At 35.1% G+C, this 17,968-nt stretch overlaps 1 protein-coding gene across 1 annotated transcript; it reads right to left on the bottom strand.

The window, feature by feature from the left end:
* Nucleotides 1-5,370: 5,370 nt before the first annotated feature.
* Nucleotides 5,371-17,507, bottom strand: LOC110682566 (extensin-like). The gene is made up of 7 exons (XM_021858924.1): nucleotides 17,361-17,507; nucleotides 17,057-17,161; nucleotides 16,797-16,923; nucleotides 16,618-16,689; nucleotides 6,231-6,276; nucleotides 5,780-6,128; nucleotides 5,371-5,682 (listed from the first exon to the last, which is right to left on the bottom strand). Exons 1-7 carry the CDS (start codon nucleotides 17,401-17,403, stop codon nucleotides 5,645-5,647), a joined length of 780 nt encoding a protein of 259 aa, XP_021714616.1. The 5' UTR covers nucleotides 17,404-17,507; the 3' UTR covers nucleotides 5,371-5,644.
* Between the last annotated feature and the right edge of the window lie 461 nt (nucleotides 17,508-17,968).

The following is a 17,968-nucleotide window of genomic DNA, read 5'->3' as shown; positions in this document are numbered from 1 at the left end:
ACATTCACATAAGAGTAAATCTCAAACCAATTTACATGTATAATCATAAGTACTCACACAACGTACAAGTACAATACGAAGTAATAAAGAAGTAGTAAAAAATTTTATGTGATGATCACAATTCAAAAGTACTCCAATGTATTTGAAGGTTGGCATCTTCTCTAATGAGTAATGAGAAGCTCCCTATGGGCTAGAATTCCACTATGATTAGCATATCCGGTTTTATCATGTAATAAGGTTCTTTGAGTGTGGAGAGATGGGTAAGGAAATCCTTGTTCCAAATTGTCTTTGTTAAAGTTAATATAACTCAAGATTACGTGATAATTCGTGTAACATTTACTACTACACATATAAGGTGCTTTATACTAGAGTTGACAATCCTGATCCGACTCGAATAACCTGACTTGTGACCCAAAATTGACCCAATACTCGACCCAACCGGAATTAACATTGGCACAAAACTCATGAAGGCCGAATTGACCTGACCCGACCTGTTTACCAGGTCTACTTTATACTATGTACTTCGTATTATGTACTTGTATTCTGTAGTGTATGCCACGTATGTATATAGTGCGTATGGTACTATGGTCGGCACATACCTGATAAGAGTGATATTTGAAACCTACTTGCACAATGTACATATATGTCAGTCACAATCACCTGACGCAAACCATTTCTATGAAAATTAAAGACTTGTTAATTAATGATGTTCAGACCAAAACTACTGTAAAACACAGGAAATAAAAAGGTAAAAACAAAGTTTGCAAAACAGTTAAAAAGAATCATCTCCTTATGATGAAGCCCTAACCACAAACAACACATAAAACAATTGCCCTTCCCAGCTGGTTTGCATAAAGATTCTATTTCATTCACCTTCTTCTTTTCTTTTCCTTTTTTTTTTTTTCCTTTCTTTTTTTTTTTAGAAATTCAAAGTCAAAACTCAGAAGTACCCCACCAAATACACAAACATATTTCTCAAAAAGATTTTGAATGTACTACACCAGAACTGCACAATCAGTAATACAGTAATAAATTTCCTTAAAAAAAAAAAATACTCTTGATACAATATATAGCAAGAAATAATTCCCTTCAAATTACAACATGTTGAATTTTACGCTTTAATTACTTTGTAGATTTTTACTAATTATTGCAATATTAAGGAACAGAGGAAGTAATTGAAAAATCAAATTACTTTATAAAATTGAATTATTTTACAAAAAAATGCAGATAATCATCTTCCTTCCCACTAAGTCACTAAAAACTGCCTCTTGGATCTGTATAATATGGGACCCAATATCCCTTTGGTCCTGGATCTTTGTCCTTTGAGAGGGAATTTGTAACACAAAAAGGCAAAATTTGGGATAATTGTTTATTATTTTTTTTTAAAAAAAGATTAAGAAAGATCCAGTGTTATGGGTCAGATATGATTTGGTAATAATCATTGAATCAATTAAAAGTTAAAAGAATTTTGTTGGGTCATTGATCACATTCTAATTGTGTGCTAATTTTTCATTAATATTGCAATTTTACAGCTTTGACTCACTCATTACTAATTAGTTAGAATGTTACCCTGGATTAACTTTTGCCTAAAAAAGTTTAAAGTTTCAAAACAAATGTAAATATAAGATATATCAGAGAGAAAGACTTACCATGATTTTCTGTAATGCAATATATATCACAAGAGAGTAATCATAAAACTATGTAGTGGGATGTTTTAAGTTTCAATTCAAGGTTTTTACAGCAAATAAAGGTGAAAACAAGATCCCCATTTTTCCAATTTGATATTACTTGATTGATACTTAGTCTTAAATTCTTCATTAATGTAATCATTAAACAATGGAAGGAAATGAACTCCCACATGTGCACTAATGTCAGCACTGTAGATTAAACTAAAGACTTCTCGGTCACTAGCATTAAACCAAGCCTTGCTTGATCTTAATTTTTCCCGGATAAATAAATAACACTTTGTATGTATCTTAAGGTCTGTTCTGAACTGAATTGATTAGAGCTGAGCTGAATTGAATAAGTCTGAAATGAATTGAAATTAAGTTGAAGAGAACAAGTCTTTAATGAGCATATTGATGATGTACAAGAAACTTATTTAATATTTACCTAATGACAATCTTCAACATTTTCCTTCCTAAGGTATTAAAATTTAATAAGGGTCTGTTCTCTTACGTTGAAATTCAGTTCAGTTCAGTTCAGCTCAGCTCAGTTCTGTTCAGTTCAATTCAGCTCAGTTCAACGCCGCTCCTAATTTTCTTCTCTTATAAAATTATCATTTCAGTTCAGTTCAGTTCAGCTCAGTTCATTTCATTTCAGTTCAGTTCAGTTCAGCTGAGTTCAGTCAATAAAAACAGGCCCTAAGAGTACATAAAACCATCAAATATATCAAATCAATAACTAGTAGGAAATCCTAGTTGATCTTTAGATTCAGACTAGAGTCCATTACCAAGTATTTTTATTCCAAAATTACCCCTCTATATAGTTACGAACTTACTATATGTAATCATAAAACACCCTTCATTAATACTAAAAATATCAATAACATCCTCCGTGATTGGACTAAAAAGTTTACGCGAATATTAACCATTGCTCACTAGGCAAAGTGGGTTTAGTTAAGCATCACAGACACAAAGACACTACAAAGCCTTTAGAACATACATTAAAAGAAAATGTCATTATACAAGAACTAACAATTTGACTAACAAACAGAATAGTTGGCCAAAGTTTGCACAAAGTCTTTCAATTGCTGAAGTTTTTGTTACTGATAACAACTACAACTACAAAGAGTGAGTATAATGTCAAACATGATTCAGTGACACAAATTCTTAAGTTTGAATAAAGAAGAAAGAAGAAAGAAAAAAGAGAAAAAAAAGAAAAAAAGAAAAAGGGGAGAGTACAATTACATACTCCTCAAACTTCTCATAAAGTCATCTCATCATTTCTCAACTAAGCTTGACCCTTTTGACAACTACACTCAACCACTCACTTGGACAAACTATTCGGTGAATTTCAGTGGGAACATTTGATTTTTAATTTTTTAAAATTAATTTCCTTATAAATTTAAATTTTTATAAAAAAGATATTAATTGTCATGTGCTTTTCAGGTTTCAACCTTGCCTAAAATAAAAACAAAATAAGAATAATTTTTTTTTTACGAAGTATATATTAAAAAAACAACAACAAAAAAAATAATATCAAAATTGAATGTGACATTACACAAACCTTACCCTTAATTCCCCCCTTTTTTTACCTTTTCTTTTTCAATTTTTAGGGGGGCTAAAATTTCTTTATTTAATTATTTTAATATATGTTTCTTTTTGGTTTTACTTGTCTTTTTTTTATAGTTGGATGGTCAAAAGGGAGTTGAAAAGAAGCATATACTTGAGTAGGATGACTAGTATGATTCAAACACAAACATCTTTGTTATATGCATGATGATCATAGCCTTAGTTTTAGTTTCCTCCATGTGATCATAATTGCAACCGGGGTTTTGCATGCGTGCTAGCTAGCTTAGCTTCTTTAGTGCCATACAACTCTTTTTATAACCTCTATGGCTTCTCCATACATAGCTACTTCATCTCATTATAGAATTGATCACATCACACTTCTTCGATTCTTTGTCCCTAAGTAATATGTTACATTTCCACGGAGTATTTTAACTCATCCTCAAGACCACTTTTTTTTTATTTGACTTACGCAGTTTAGAATTATCTAAATTGTTTATCTACACTTACTTTAACTAATCTGAATTTATTCTCTAAAAAGTGAAATCGAATCGAGCAACAATAAGCTTCTTTCTAGATTTACTGTTTTTCCCCCCTTCAACATTACCCTTAATGGTACATGAATGATAAAAGGAATTCAAACTCAGTTCTTAGATGATATTTCTTTCAAGTGTGATCTTCATTATTTAGACATGAAAGGAGTATTATAGGAGTGTTTTATGTAGAGTAGTTGGTCAAAATGGTAGATTCAGTAGCCCTTTGACTTTCTTAGGACCATTTCATGACATAATCATTCTTATTAAAGAGAATGGTCGGATAGTTAAATTGATGAAAGTTACAGTCAGTTCCTTTTTCCAGGCAGTTTATAGGCACTTGATATACTCATTTTGCTGGCTGATAAAAGTGACATGTGAAAGGCCTGGATATGAATTGGTATGGCAATGCTACAAGGAACCAACCTAAATCAAGAGCAAAATCGATGACAATTGTTTTTAACAGTTAAACAAGGACTCAATCTTGTGTATTCTCTGAAAGGTTTAGACTTCCCAATCTCTCAATTTTACAAGTTGAGTTCATGTTTTATCTATGAGCATGAAGGGTCAAAAGACAATTAAAACTAAGTAAACTCACGTCATGTCTACCTCGTCTTAGCCATTGCGAATCACCTCCTCATTCCTATCATGCCTGGTCGTTTCCAACCTCACCTAAGCCCCAATCAACCGGAAAACAAAATCTACCAGTTTATCCATCAACCTATATTAACTCACATGTAAATTCTAATACAATACTTCAGACTATTTTAGGTTTTATGCCATTTATAATAGCCTTTTTGTACACAATTCTTTGGAGCTATCTAGCGCGTTTTTTTTATGAAACGGGCTATTGCTTATTGGCTTTAGCAAAATCATAAAAAGCTAAATACCAATTTGAGTCTAATCAAGGTCTTGCATGCAGGAGTTATAGATTACAGTTTTCATGTCTGGTAGATGTAAGGTCTAGAGTCACCATTATGGACCCAAGTCACTCCCTTAAGGCTAAAATTTCCATCCAGGGCATCCAACATTATCGAGCCAACAACCCCCTTTCAGCCGTGGCAGTGTTAAACAACTGTTGCCCTTTGTGTCAACAGAAATTAGTCGCCACTCCAAACCACAGTGATATAAGGTCTAGATCTCATTTGGTTCCTCATGGGCAAGGGAAGGTATCCTGGAATGAGTTAAAGTCTCCTAAAAAGCCTGTTGGAATTAGCTCCAATTTCCTAACACTCACTGTAGAGTGTAGAATATGTCCATTGTCATACTCAATAAGGCAATATGCCATTATAGATCATCACACAATTCCAAGAGCTATTCACTGCCACAAAAGAGCTCCGATTTCAAGTCAAACTTTTAGAACAAGGTTCTAGATTCAGTTGTGTTCAAATCGATTAGAAGGTGAAATAGGGGAAGCTCTTATCTTGAAGCTACATCAAAACTTTTTCCTCGTGTATTCATTGGTTCCTGGTACAGTTTCTAATCTTTCTATATAAGGGAACTTTTGGGGTTGGGGACGACAACTAGAGACCTACTTTATAAACAAAATTCCAGTTTCTGCAGTGACATCTAACGAGAGCCTATATTCATTATAAGCATAACCTATGTGAGACAAATAGGTGAAATAGCCACTACACCACAACAAGTAATTAGATGTTTTCATAGCTAAAATGAAAGCAATGTTCTAATCATCAAATACATTAATGTCAACTTATACCAGCCCATACCACAATATGAACAGTTGTAAAGAATACTTTTGCCATTGAATTCAATAGCAAAACAGCCTTAACAGCTATAGTACATTGATTTAAACGGTTTACACATAAAAAAGAGGTTACCGAAGCAGATTGGCGTGTCTTGTCATCAAACACTACCGTCTCTTCAGTATGGTGGTGGAGGGTACATCCCAGGGTGATGCCCTATATCAAGAATATAAAAAAATAAAATGAACAACAGTGAAATACCAATTTTTTTATTTTTTTAAAGGGTGGAATGTACAAAGAAGATGAAAAAAACCTGAATGAGGATAAGGTGGAGCTTGATGAGGTGGAGGATATGATGGAGGAGGATATGCTGAAGGAGGTGGTGGGTATGCAGACGGAGGATATGCTGAATGATCTGGGAGTGGCAGATATGGATAGGATGGGTATGCTGATGGATTAGGAGGATACGGATAAGGTGAAGTAGACGGATATGCAGGGTAAGCTGTTGGTGGAGGAGGATAGGCATTTGGAGGGGGTGGGTAGGCTGAGGTTGTATTTATATAAGACATTGAAGCCGCTGGAGGAGCCGAGTACATAGATACTTGAGTTTGAGGTGATGCACCATAAGGTGGAGCTGAAGGAGCACTGCTTGCATATGGCTTCTGCAATATAGCAAGATTATCTGTTTAGGTCATGATAGCCTGATAATACAGGGGAAAGATACTGATAGAGATTCATGGAATTCAGGCTGAATATGAGCTTACATTGGTTTTGGCAAAATGCATAATCAATTTGACTTCTCCAGCATGTCTGCAATACGATATAACAGTTAACTAGTTAAGTAAAATGGAACATTAAGAATGGAACAAAAAGCAAAGTAGTCATTGTGAATTGCACAAACAGTCGGCTGGAAATTTGAAGATTCTGTAAACTAGCATTATGCCGTATCATTCTCCATAAAATTTAAATAAATGTCTTAACATGTAACTCCCACACTCAAACAGTTCCACTCAAAAGATTTCACAGTGAAACAATGAAATAGCACAGAATTGACGCTCTCATTAATGATATATATAATCGAAGTTCAAAAGCCATCTGTAGTTTATATGATTGAGGATGTGGGGAGCTAACATTGCAGCAAAAAAGATAACTTCCTACTTCCTAGACAATGTGAGTATCATGTTTGTGAACAAGGGCATAATACAGAACAATCATTATATAACTCAAGAGGGACAAAGGATTATTGAGTTTTCGAGCCTTCACAGATACACCTAGACTAAAGTTTCTGGTTTTTTTATCTATCAATGAAGCTTAGAGGAAAACTCAGGCCATAAAACAATGACCTCATTTATATTCACAAGCATCACAGCTCATAATTGTTTAGGCAATACAATCTGAATCCACATTATCATATGAATCACACCCTATCCTAATTCCTAACTAAAAATCCCAAAGTTGCCAGGAAAGCTACAAATGGCACTCCTGTAAACACACAAAGCAATTAATAAACCTTCACAAAAATCGCAATCAGCTGTACAAAAACAGCCAAACTTGACAACCAACCGATCCATGACATGCTGATAAAGATCACTCCAATAATAAGTCTCTCCCAAGTATTTTTTAAGTATCTATAAAAAATATGAATCAGAATTAAACCAAAATTATAAGACAACTGTAATAAAACACCATAATTTCATCAAAGTTGCCACAAATGATGCAGTAATTTCATGGAAAAGCCAGGTAAAGGGGAAGTTTATTGGACATATACACAATAGCTCAAGCAAGCATACTTCTTATTACCAGTACTAATTCAAATTATTGCTATTTCTAAGGTGCTTACTTTGACATTTTTAACCTTCGTTTTCCACAAAGTGTCACTTGTCATGGTAAAATTGCCTGTTGAGTGCTGATCATCCATCTGCTTCTTTTAAATGACTCTGAGTCCAACCCACATCCTCTAAACAAGCATCAAGGCAGATGGAAAATTCTTTCCATGTTTATCAGCGGTTACATATATACCTTCCAAACCAAATCTGCCCATGGTCTGACAAGGAACCCTTGGACCTTATAATTCATAATTTATCATCAACCATTGAATTCTCTACGTAATCATAACTTCAGCACAACATAGATGCTAAAATATTGATCAATAATCATAGATAATAAACAAGAAGACTTCAATGATTTCTTCCTTCTAACAGCACAAGTACATCTGTCAATTCGGGTAAACAGGTCGGGTAAGAGTGAGTCGGGTCAACTCGGGTCGGGTCAATTCAGATTAATTCCATAACTTATACGAGTCAGGTTTGAGTTGGGTCATGCTTCAGTCGGGTCACGTCGGGTCATACTTCTTATCGGGTTTGGGTCGGGTTTAGGTCGGGATAATATGTCAGGTTACATTCGGGTTGGGTGAACAATAGGTCGGGTTTATTTTGGGTTTTCACGGGCTAAAACAGGTTAGGGTAATTCTCGGGTTCAAGTCGCGTTCGGTTCAAGTCAATAATTTGCAAGTTAGAATCAGGTCGGGTCATTCTCGGGTATGAGCCGGAATCAATTCAAGTTAATAATGTGCGGATTACAATCAGGTCGGGTCATTTTCAAGTCGGGTCTTTCTCGGGTTCAAGTTGGGTTTGGTTCAATTCAATAATTTGCGGGTTATAATTAGGTTGAGTCATTCTCGGATTCAAGTCGGGTTATGTTCAAATCAATAATTTGCAGGTTACAATCAGGTAAGGTCATTTTCAAGTCAGGTCATATTCGGGTTCAACTAACATAAATAGATAATAATCATTTTTAACAAGCTAATTATTTCCTTTCACTATAATATATATGGCAATATACTAGGCAACTATAGTCTATAATTTAGGAAGATAATTATCTCCTTTGACCATACAACAAACACATATTATATTTAACTCTTAAATTTGAGGATGATACTCCTTTTTTTTGCTGGCGTGGACCGACTTGGTCTCCCAAGACAAAATGCTTCGATCAACAATAATAAGGTGGTCTAAATTGCAGTTAAAGTGATTTGAAATCGGGTCGGGAACAATTTGGGTTGAATTTAGGTCAGGTCAATAACAAGTCGTGTTAATTTCGAATCATGTTAGTAATAGATCAGATTAAATTTTTGGGTTGGGTATGTAATAGGTATAGTAAAATTCGGGTCGGGTCAACAACAAGTCGGGTTAAATTTGGGTCAGGTCAATAACAAGACGGGTTGATTTTGGGTCGGATTTGTAACAGGTTAGGTAGAATTCAGGTCAGGTTAGTAAATAAGTCAGGTGAAATTTGGGTTTTAACGGGTTAAAATGAGTTTGGGTCAATTTCGGTTCATGTCGGGTTCGGTGCAAGTTAATTAAATTGACCGTTGTAAATCGGTAAATCGGTACAAGTTGTAAACCGGTAAATTGGTCGTTTAAAAGCAAATTAAATGGTTCCACACCCCTAATTAGACTCCTGGACGGTATTAGGGACCATGGCAAACATTTCGACAATTTTTATTTGCGGGCGAAAAAAAGTAAAAAAATTACAAAATTGAAGGCTAATATCCACGCTTTTTGAGAAATTTTGGAGGTTTCGGGGATCCGGTGTCGAAAAATCTTGAAATTCTATGGGATACATCTCGGGGTCATATAATGCCTTTTGAAACTATATGATCATTATTTGTTGTCATAAATATTCGTTGTAGGCTTACATTAATGAAATCAGTGCAAGTTGTAAGCCGGTAAATTGGTTGTTTAAAGGCAAATTGGATGATTCCACCCACCCAATTGTACTCCCGGAGGGTATTAGGGACCATGGTTAACATTTCGGCATTTTTTATTTCTGGGAGAAAAAAATCAAAAAATTTCAAAATCGAAGGCTAATATCCACGCTTTTTTAGAAATTTTGGAGGTTTAGGGGCCCGGTGTAGAAAAGTATTAATATTTTAAGGGATACATCTCGGGGTCATATAATGCTGTTTGGAACCATATATAATCATTATATGTTGTCATATATGTTAGTGGTAGGCTTGAGTTGATGAAATCCAAGCAAGTTGTAAAACGGTAATTAAATTGGCCGTTTAATGGTAAATTGGATGGTTCCACCCACCCAATTGGACTCCCGTGGGGTATTAGGGGCCATGGTAAACATTTCGGCAATCTTTATTTTCGAGCGAAAAAAAAGTCAAAAAATTCCAAAATTGAAGGCTAAGATCCATGTTTTTTGAGAAATTTTAAAGGTTTCGAGTTCTGGTGTCGAAAAGCCTTGAAATTTTAGATACATCTCGGGGTCATAAAATGCCGTTTGGAACCATTTATGAACATTATATGTTGTCATAAATGTACATGGTAGGCTTGATTTGATAAAATCGATGCAAGTTGTAAACCGGTAAATTGGCCGTTTAAAGCGAAATTGGATGGATACACCCACCGAATTGGACTCCCGGAGAATATTAGGGACCTTGGTAAAAATTTCGGCAATTTATATTTGCGTGCGGAAAGAAGTCAAAATTTTCCAAAATTGAAGGCTTTACCCACGCATTTTGAGAAATTTTTTAAATTGGGTACGGTGTCTAAAAGTCTTGAAATTCTAGGGAATACATCTCGGGGTCATATAATGTCGTTTGGAACCATATATGATCATTATTTATTGTCATAAGTGTTCGTGGTAGTCTTATTTTAATGAAATCGGTGTAAGTTTTAATTCAGCAAATTGGCGTTTAAAGGCAAATTGGACCGTTTCACCAACCTAATTGGACTCCCGGGGGGGTATTAGGGACCATGGTAAACATTTCGTCAATTTTTGTTTACGTGCAGAATAAGGTCCAAAAATTCCAAAATTGAAGGCTAATATCCATGCTTTTTTAAAAATTTCAAAGGTTTCGGAACCGCTGTCGAAAAGAAATAAGATTTTAGGGGATACATATCGGGATCATATAATGCCATTTGAAACCATAAATGATCATTATATGTTGTCATAAATGTTCGTGGTAGGCTTGAGTTAATGAAATCGGTGCAAGTCGTAAACCGGTAAATTGGCCGTTTAGAGGTAACTTGGATGGTTCCACCCGCCCAATTGGACTCTCGGAGTGTATTAGGGACCATGGTTAACATTTCGACAATTTTTATTTCCGGGCGAAAAACAGTCAAAAAAATTCCAAACTTGAAAGCTAAGCTAATATCCACAGTTTTTGAGAAATTTTGAAGGTTTCTGGGCCCGGGATCCAAAAGGCTTGAGATTTTAGGGGATAAATCTTGAAATCATATAATGCCTTTTTGAACCATATATGATCATTATGTGTTGTCATAAATGTTCGTGGTAGGCTTGAATTAATTAAATCGGTGCAAGTTGTAAATTGGTAAATTGGCTGTTTAAAGGCAAATTGGATGGTTTCACCCAACCAATTGGACTCCCATAAGGTATTAGGAACCATGGTAAACATTTCGACAATTTTTATTTCGGGAAAAAAAAAGTAAAAAAATTCCAAAATTGAAAGCTAATATCCACACTTTTTGAGAAATTTTGGAGGTTTCAGGCCCGGTGTCAAAAAGGATTCAGATTTTAGGGGATACATCTCGGGGTCATATAATGTCGTTTGGAACCATATATGATCATTATATGTTCTCATAAATGTTTGTGGCAAGCTCGAGTTAATGAAATCAGCAAAAGTTATAAATCGATAAATTTGTCGTTTAAAGGCAAATAGGATGGTTCCACCCACCCAATTGGTCTTCCAGAGTGTATTAGGGAACATGGTAAGCATTTCGGCAATTTTTATTTCCGGGCTAAAAAAAGTTAAAATTTCCAAAATAGAAGGCTAATATACATGTTTTTTGAGAAATTTTGAAGGTTTCAGGGCTAGTGTCGAAAAGAAATGAGATTTTAGGGGCTATATCTCGGGGTCATATAATGCCGTTTGGAACCATAAATGATCATTATATGTTGTCTTAAATGTTCGTGGTAGACTTCAGTTAATGACATCAGTGCAAGTTGTAAACCGATAAATTGGCCGTTTAAAGGAAAATTGGTTGGTTCCACCCACCCAATTGGTCTCAAGGAAAGTATTAAGTACCATGGTAAACATTTTGGCATTTTTTTTTCCGGGCTAAAAAAAAGTCAAAAAATGTCAAAATTGAAATCCACACTTTTTGAGAAATTTGGGATGTTTCGAGGCTCGGTGTCAAAAAGTTTTGAGATTTAAGTGGATACATCTCAGGGTCATATAATGTCGTTTGAAACCATATATGATCATTATATGTTGTCATAAATGTTCGTAGTAGGCTTGAGCTAATTTAATCGGTGCAAGTTATAAACTGGTAAATTGGTCGTTTGAAGACAAATAGGATAGTTCCATCCACCCAATTGGACTCCAAGAGGGTATTAGGCACCATGGTAAACATTTTGGCAATTTTTATTTCGGAACGAAGAAAAGTAAAAAATATTCCAAAATTGAAGGCTAATATCCACGTTTTTTGATAAATTTTTGGAGGTTTTGGGGCACACTGTCGAAAAGTCTTTAGATTTTAGGGAATATATCTCGAGGTCATATAATGCCGTTTGGATCCATATATGATCATTATATGTTGTCATAAATGTTTGTGGTAAGCTTGGGTTAATGAAATCGGCGAAAGTTGTAAACCGGTAAATGGGTCGTTTAAAGGCAAATTGGATGGTAATACCCACCCAATTGGAATCCCGGAGGGTATTAGGGACCGTGGTAAATATTTCGGCAAATTTTTTTTCCGGGCGAAAAAAAATAAAAAATTCCAGAATTAAAGGCTAACATCCACACTTTTTGAGAAATTTTGGAGGTTTAAGGGCCCGGTGTTGAAAATTTTTGAAATTCTAGGGGATATATCTCGGGGTCATATAATGCCGTTTGGAACCATATATGATCATTATTTGTTGTTATAAATGTTCGTGGTAAGCTTGAGTTAATGAAATAGGTGGAAGTTGTAAACCGGTAAATTAGTTGTTTAAATGCAATTTGGATGGTTCCAACCACCCAATTGGACTCCCGGAGGGTATTAGAGACCATGGTAAGCATTTCGGCAATTTTAATTTCCGTGCGAAAAAAGGTTAAAAAATTCAAAAATTGAAGGCTATTATCCACGCTTTTTGAGAACTTTTGGAATCTTCGGGGCCCGGTGTCGAAAAGTCTTGAAATTCTAGGAAATACATCTTGGGGTCATACAATGTCGTTTGGAACCATATATGATCATTATTTGTAGTCATAAATGTTCGTGGTAGGCTTGAATTAATGAAATTGGTATAAGTTTTAAACCGGTAAATTAGTTGTTTAAAGGCAAATTGGATGGTTCCACCCATCCAATTGGACTCCCGATGGGTATTAGGGACCATGGTAGACATTTCGACAATTTTTTTTTTTCCGGCCGAAAAAAATTAAAAAAAATTTCAAAATTGAAGGCTAATATCCACACTTTTTGATAAATTTTGGAGATTTCAAGGTCCGGTGTCTGAAAAGTTTTGAAATTCTAGGGGATATATCTCGGGGTCATATAATGTCGTTTGGAACCATATATGATCATTATTTGTTGTTATAAATGTTCGTGGTAAGCTTGAGATAATGAAATTGGTGGAAGTTGTAAACCGGTACATTAGTTGTTTATAGGCAATTTGGATGGTTCCACCCACCCAATTGGACTCCCGGAGGTTATTATAGACCATGATAAACATTTCGGCAAATTTTATTTCCGTGCGAAAAAAAGTCAAAAAAATTCAAAAATTGAAGGCTATTATCCACGATTTTTGAGAATTTTTGGAATTTTCGAGGCCCGGTGTCGAAAAGTCTTGAAATTATTAGAAATACATCTCGGGGTCATACAATGTCGTTTGGAACCATATATGATCATTATTTGTTGTCATAAATGTTCGTGGTAGGCTTGAATTAATGAAATTGGTGTAAGTTGTAAAACGGTAAATTGGTCATTTTAAGGCAAATTAGATGGTTCCACCCACCTAATTGGACTCCCAGAGGTTATTAGGGACCATAGTAAACATTTCTGCAATTTTTTTTTCCGAGCGAAAAAAAGTAAAAAATTTCCAAAATTAAAGGCTAATATCCACATTTTGAGAAATTTTGGAGGTTTCAGGGCCGGTGTCGAAAAGTCTTAAAATTTTAGGGGATATATCTTGGGGTCATATAATGTTGTTTGGAACCATATTGATTATTATTTGTTGTTATAAATGTTCGTGGTAAGATTGATTTAATGAAATTGGTGCAAGTTATAAACCGCTAAATTAGTTGTTTAAAGGCAAATTAGATGGTTCGACCAACCCAATTAGACTCCAGGAGGGTATTAAAGATCATGGTAAACATTTCGGCAAATTTTTTTCCGGGTGAAAAAAAGTAAAAAAATTCCGAAATTGAAATCCACGCTTTTTGAGAAATTTGGGATGTTTCGAGGCCCGGTGTCGAAAAACCTTTAGATTTTAGGGGATATATTTCGGGGTCATATAATGCCGTTTGGAACCATGTATGATCATTATATGTTGTCATCAATGTTTGTGGTAGGCTTGAGTTAATTAAATTGTTGCAAGTTGTAAACCGATAAATTGCCCGTTTAAAGGAAAATAGAATGGTTCCACCTACCCAATTGGTCTTCCAAAGGGTATTAGGGAACATGGTAAACATTTCGGCAAATTTTATTTCCAGGTGAAAAAAAGTAAAAAAAATTTCTAAAATTGAAGGCCAATATACATGCTATTTGAGAAATTTAGAAGTTTCGGGGCTGGTGTCGAAAAGAAATTAGATTTTAGGGAATACATCTCGGGGTCATATAATGTCCTTTGGAACCATATTTGATGATTATATGTTGTCATAAATGTTTGTGGTATGTTTGAGTTAATGAAATCGGCGCAAGTTCTAAACCAGTAAATTGGCCGTTTAAAGGCAAATTGGATAATTCCACCCACCTAATTGGACTCTTGGAGGGTATTAGGGACCATGGTAAACATTTCGGCAATTTTTATTTCCGGGAGAAAAAAGATCAAAAAATTCTAGAATTGAAAACTAATATCCACGCTTTTTGAGAAATTTTGGAGGTTTTAGGTGAGCTGTCAATTCTAGTTAACGGGTTGGTAAGAGTTGGTCGGGTCAACTCGGGTTGATTCAATTCGGATTAATTTCATAACCTATGCGGGTCGGGTTTGGGTTGGGTCATGCTTGAATAGGGTCACGTCGAGTCATACTTCTTATCGGGTTTGGGTCATGTTTAGGTCGGGTTTAATAACATGTCGGGTTACAATCGGGTCGGGTGAACAATAGGTCGGACTTAATTCGGGTATTCATAAGTTAAAACGGGTTAAAGTAATTCTCGGGTTTGAGTTGGGTTCGGTTCAAGTCAATAATTTGCGGGTTTGAATCAGGTTGGGTCATTCTTAGGTTTGAGTCGGGTTCGGTTCAAGTCAATAATTTGCGGGTTATAATCATGTCAGGTCATTTTCAAGTCGGGTCATTCTCGGGTTCAAGTCGGGTTCGGTTCAAGTCAATAATTTGCGGGTTATAATCAGGTTGGGTCATTTCCAAGTCAGATCATTCTCGAAGTCAAGTCGGGTTATGTTCAAGTTAATAATTTGTAGGTTACAATCAGGCTGGGTCATTTCCAAGTCAGGTCATATTCGGGTTCAACTAACTATAAAAGCTAATTATTTCCTTTGACTATAATATATATGGCAATATACTAGGGAACTACAGTTTATAATTTAGGAAGATAATTATCTCCTTTGACCATACAACAAATATATACTATATTTAACTCTTAAATCTGAGGATGATGCTCCTTTCTTTTGCTAGCCTTGTGGTCTCTTGGACAAAATGCTTTGATCAACAGTAATAAGGTGGTGTAAATTGCATTTAAGGTGATTTGAAATCGGGTCAGGAACAATTTGGGTTGAATTTAGGTTGGGTCAATAACAAGTCGGGTCAATAACAAGTCGTGTTGATTTTGAGTCGGGTTAGTAACAGATCGGGTTGAATTTTTGGGTCGGATTAGTCATAGGTTTAAAAAAATTCGGGTCAGGTCAATAACAAGTCAGGTTGATTTAGGGTCGGGTTTGTAATAGGTTGGGTTAAATTCGGGTTGAGTTAGGAACGGGTCGGGTTGAATTCAGGTCAGTTTAGTAACAAGTCGGGTTAAATTCGGGTTTTGACGAGTTAAAACAGGTTTGGATCAATTTTGGTTCAAGTCGGGTTCGATTCAGGTCAATAATTTACGGGTTACATTCGGGTCGGGTCATATTCAGGTGAGTTCATGTTCGGGTTCGGGTCTCACATACTCGGGTCAACTCAGGTCTAGGGTTGGTTTCAGGTTGGGTCAGGTCAGGTTTGGGTTACCATTTTTTCGGGTTCAGATGGGTTGGTTAATATCGGGTTTGAGTCGGTATTTCGGATCGGGTCACTTTTGACAGCTCTAAACACAAGCAATATAGACCTCAAATCACTTGTTCTTCTTTCCACATCAGCCACAAATTCTTATATGTAGTTCATTACCTAGTGATAAACTTAAATTCTTCCGACAAGAGCAACAAGAATCCAGTAATTATTCTGCTAAGGCAAGGTTAGATAAGTTCTAGATGTACGCAGACTTTACCAACTTAAGGCTGTTTATGATCAACAAAAACCATTGCTCTTTAACACTTCTCATTAGCAGCAAAAGCTTCACACTATGATCGTGCTCCTCGACAAGTAACTACTACCTCCGTTTCTTTTTAGTTGACACGTATTTTTTTTAGGAAGTTTTTTTTAGTTGACACGTTTCCTTTTAGTGCAAATTTTTTACCTTGCATTTACAAGCTACCTCACTTGCCTTTTCCATTCTCTCTCACTCTCTCTTCTCTCCTTAATATATGTGCCTAAATCAAACGCGTCAACTAAATAGAAATGGAGGAGGTATATTGTTTACTATAAAGACTAAACAATTAAATAGAATTGGCATTAACCAACACACTTCAATAGTAAGAATAATAGCATCAACAATTCAACAAAAGACTGTTTACTATAAAGACTAAACAATTAAATAGAATTGGCATTAACCAACACACTTCAATAGTAAGAATAATAGCATCAACAATTCAACAAAAGACTAAAATCAGCACGATTGCGAAACAAGATCTAGATTTGAGAGTGTGATCATAGAGACATACCGGCCAGTTTTAGTCTGAATAGGCCAGGCTCTATCATCATATCCACGGGAAAGAACATCATGAAGTTGAACTCTAAAACAAGTAAAGGGTTTCACTTAAAATGCTCAATATACCCATAATCTCATCCCAAAAACTCTGAAAAAAAACTCGAAATTTTATGTGAAATTCAAGCAACTTACTTTCCACTGCCTATATAATCATCAAAAGTGAGAGTATTGCTATTCCAAACAACAACATCGATCTCTCTAAGACCCTCAATTAGTGTAAATACAAACTTCTCCTGAAAAACTGGGTTTTTCCCTCCATCTATACAGTAAAAAGAAATACACCCACATCAAATTTTTTGATAAATTTCAAGATCAATTAAACAACCCATTAATCAAATTCAACCAAAATTAAAAACCCAGATCATAAATTATGCAAAAAGAGAGGAATTAACCTGTGCAAGTGCGAGTTCGAAACTTATTGCTAGCATATTCAAGACAAACATTAGGATCCTGTCTTGAAATCCATTCTGTATCTTTCAATTTGTTACATCCAACAACTGCAAACAATAAAAATGCAAGAAAAATATATCAATTGACCAAAATTTTGACGAATAAACCATCCTAACAAATACTTTGATTTGATTAAAGTATTATATTTTGATTTGATTATAAAGAAACATAAATAACGTAATATTAAAATTAGAAAAAGCGGAAAATTTTGAAGGGTTATTGTGTTAATTAAAAATGAGTATTGACCTGTAACTTTCAAAAGTTGACCCTGGACGCCAGCAATCGACATGGAAATGCAGAAAGGGCTTTGTTTTGTGAGTTTTGTTTGACTAGACTTCAATGATGAAAAATATACGAGGTTCTTTTTAATTTTATATTTTTCAAGTACTCTATACTTGTCTAGTGTCGAATGGGCTTCCATTATAAATAAGGTGTTAATTCGCGTGACTGGGTCGGATTTAGTAAGATTGGGTTGAGTCTATTTCAAACGAGTCAGTGTTAAATTATTACGAAGTATGTCTTTACAAATCGAAATCCAAATCGATTGTTGCTTGGGTTGGTTTTTGACTCCTCGTTATCTACTCTATACATAGTACGAGGCAACAAGCATTGTATAGTACGAGGCAGCAAGCATTGTAAATTAGGTCGTTATAATTCTCAGTTTTTCTCACCACAATTTTTGTTCATAATTTTATACAAAGTAATTCTCAAAAAAAGTGGAAAAAGAAAGAAAATATTATGATATACTCAGCTCTAATTAGTTCATTTCAGTTCCTAATTTGACTTCACTCATAAACAATTCATTTCATCTCTATTCACTTCAGTAAATCAAAATCTATTGTGAAATTGTTGGT

The sequence above is a fragment of the Chenopodium quinoa genome, unplaced genomic scaffold, assembly GCF_001683475.1.
Source record: "Chenopodium quinoa cultivar QQ74 unplaced genomic scaffold, ASM168347v1, whole genome shotgun sequence".
NCBI lineage: Eukaryota > Viridiplantae > Streptophyta > Magnoliopsida > Caryophyllales > Amaranthaceae > Chenopodium > Chenopodium quinoa.
This window is presented reverse-complemented; position numbering and strand designations above follow the sequence as displayed.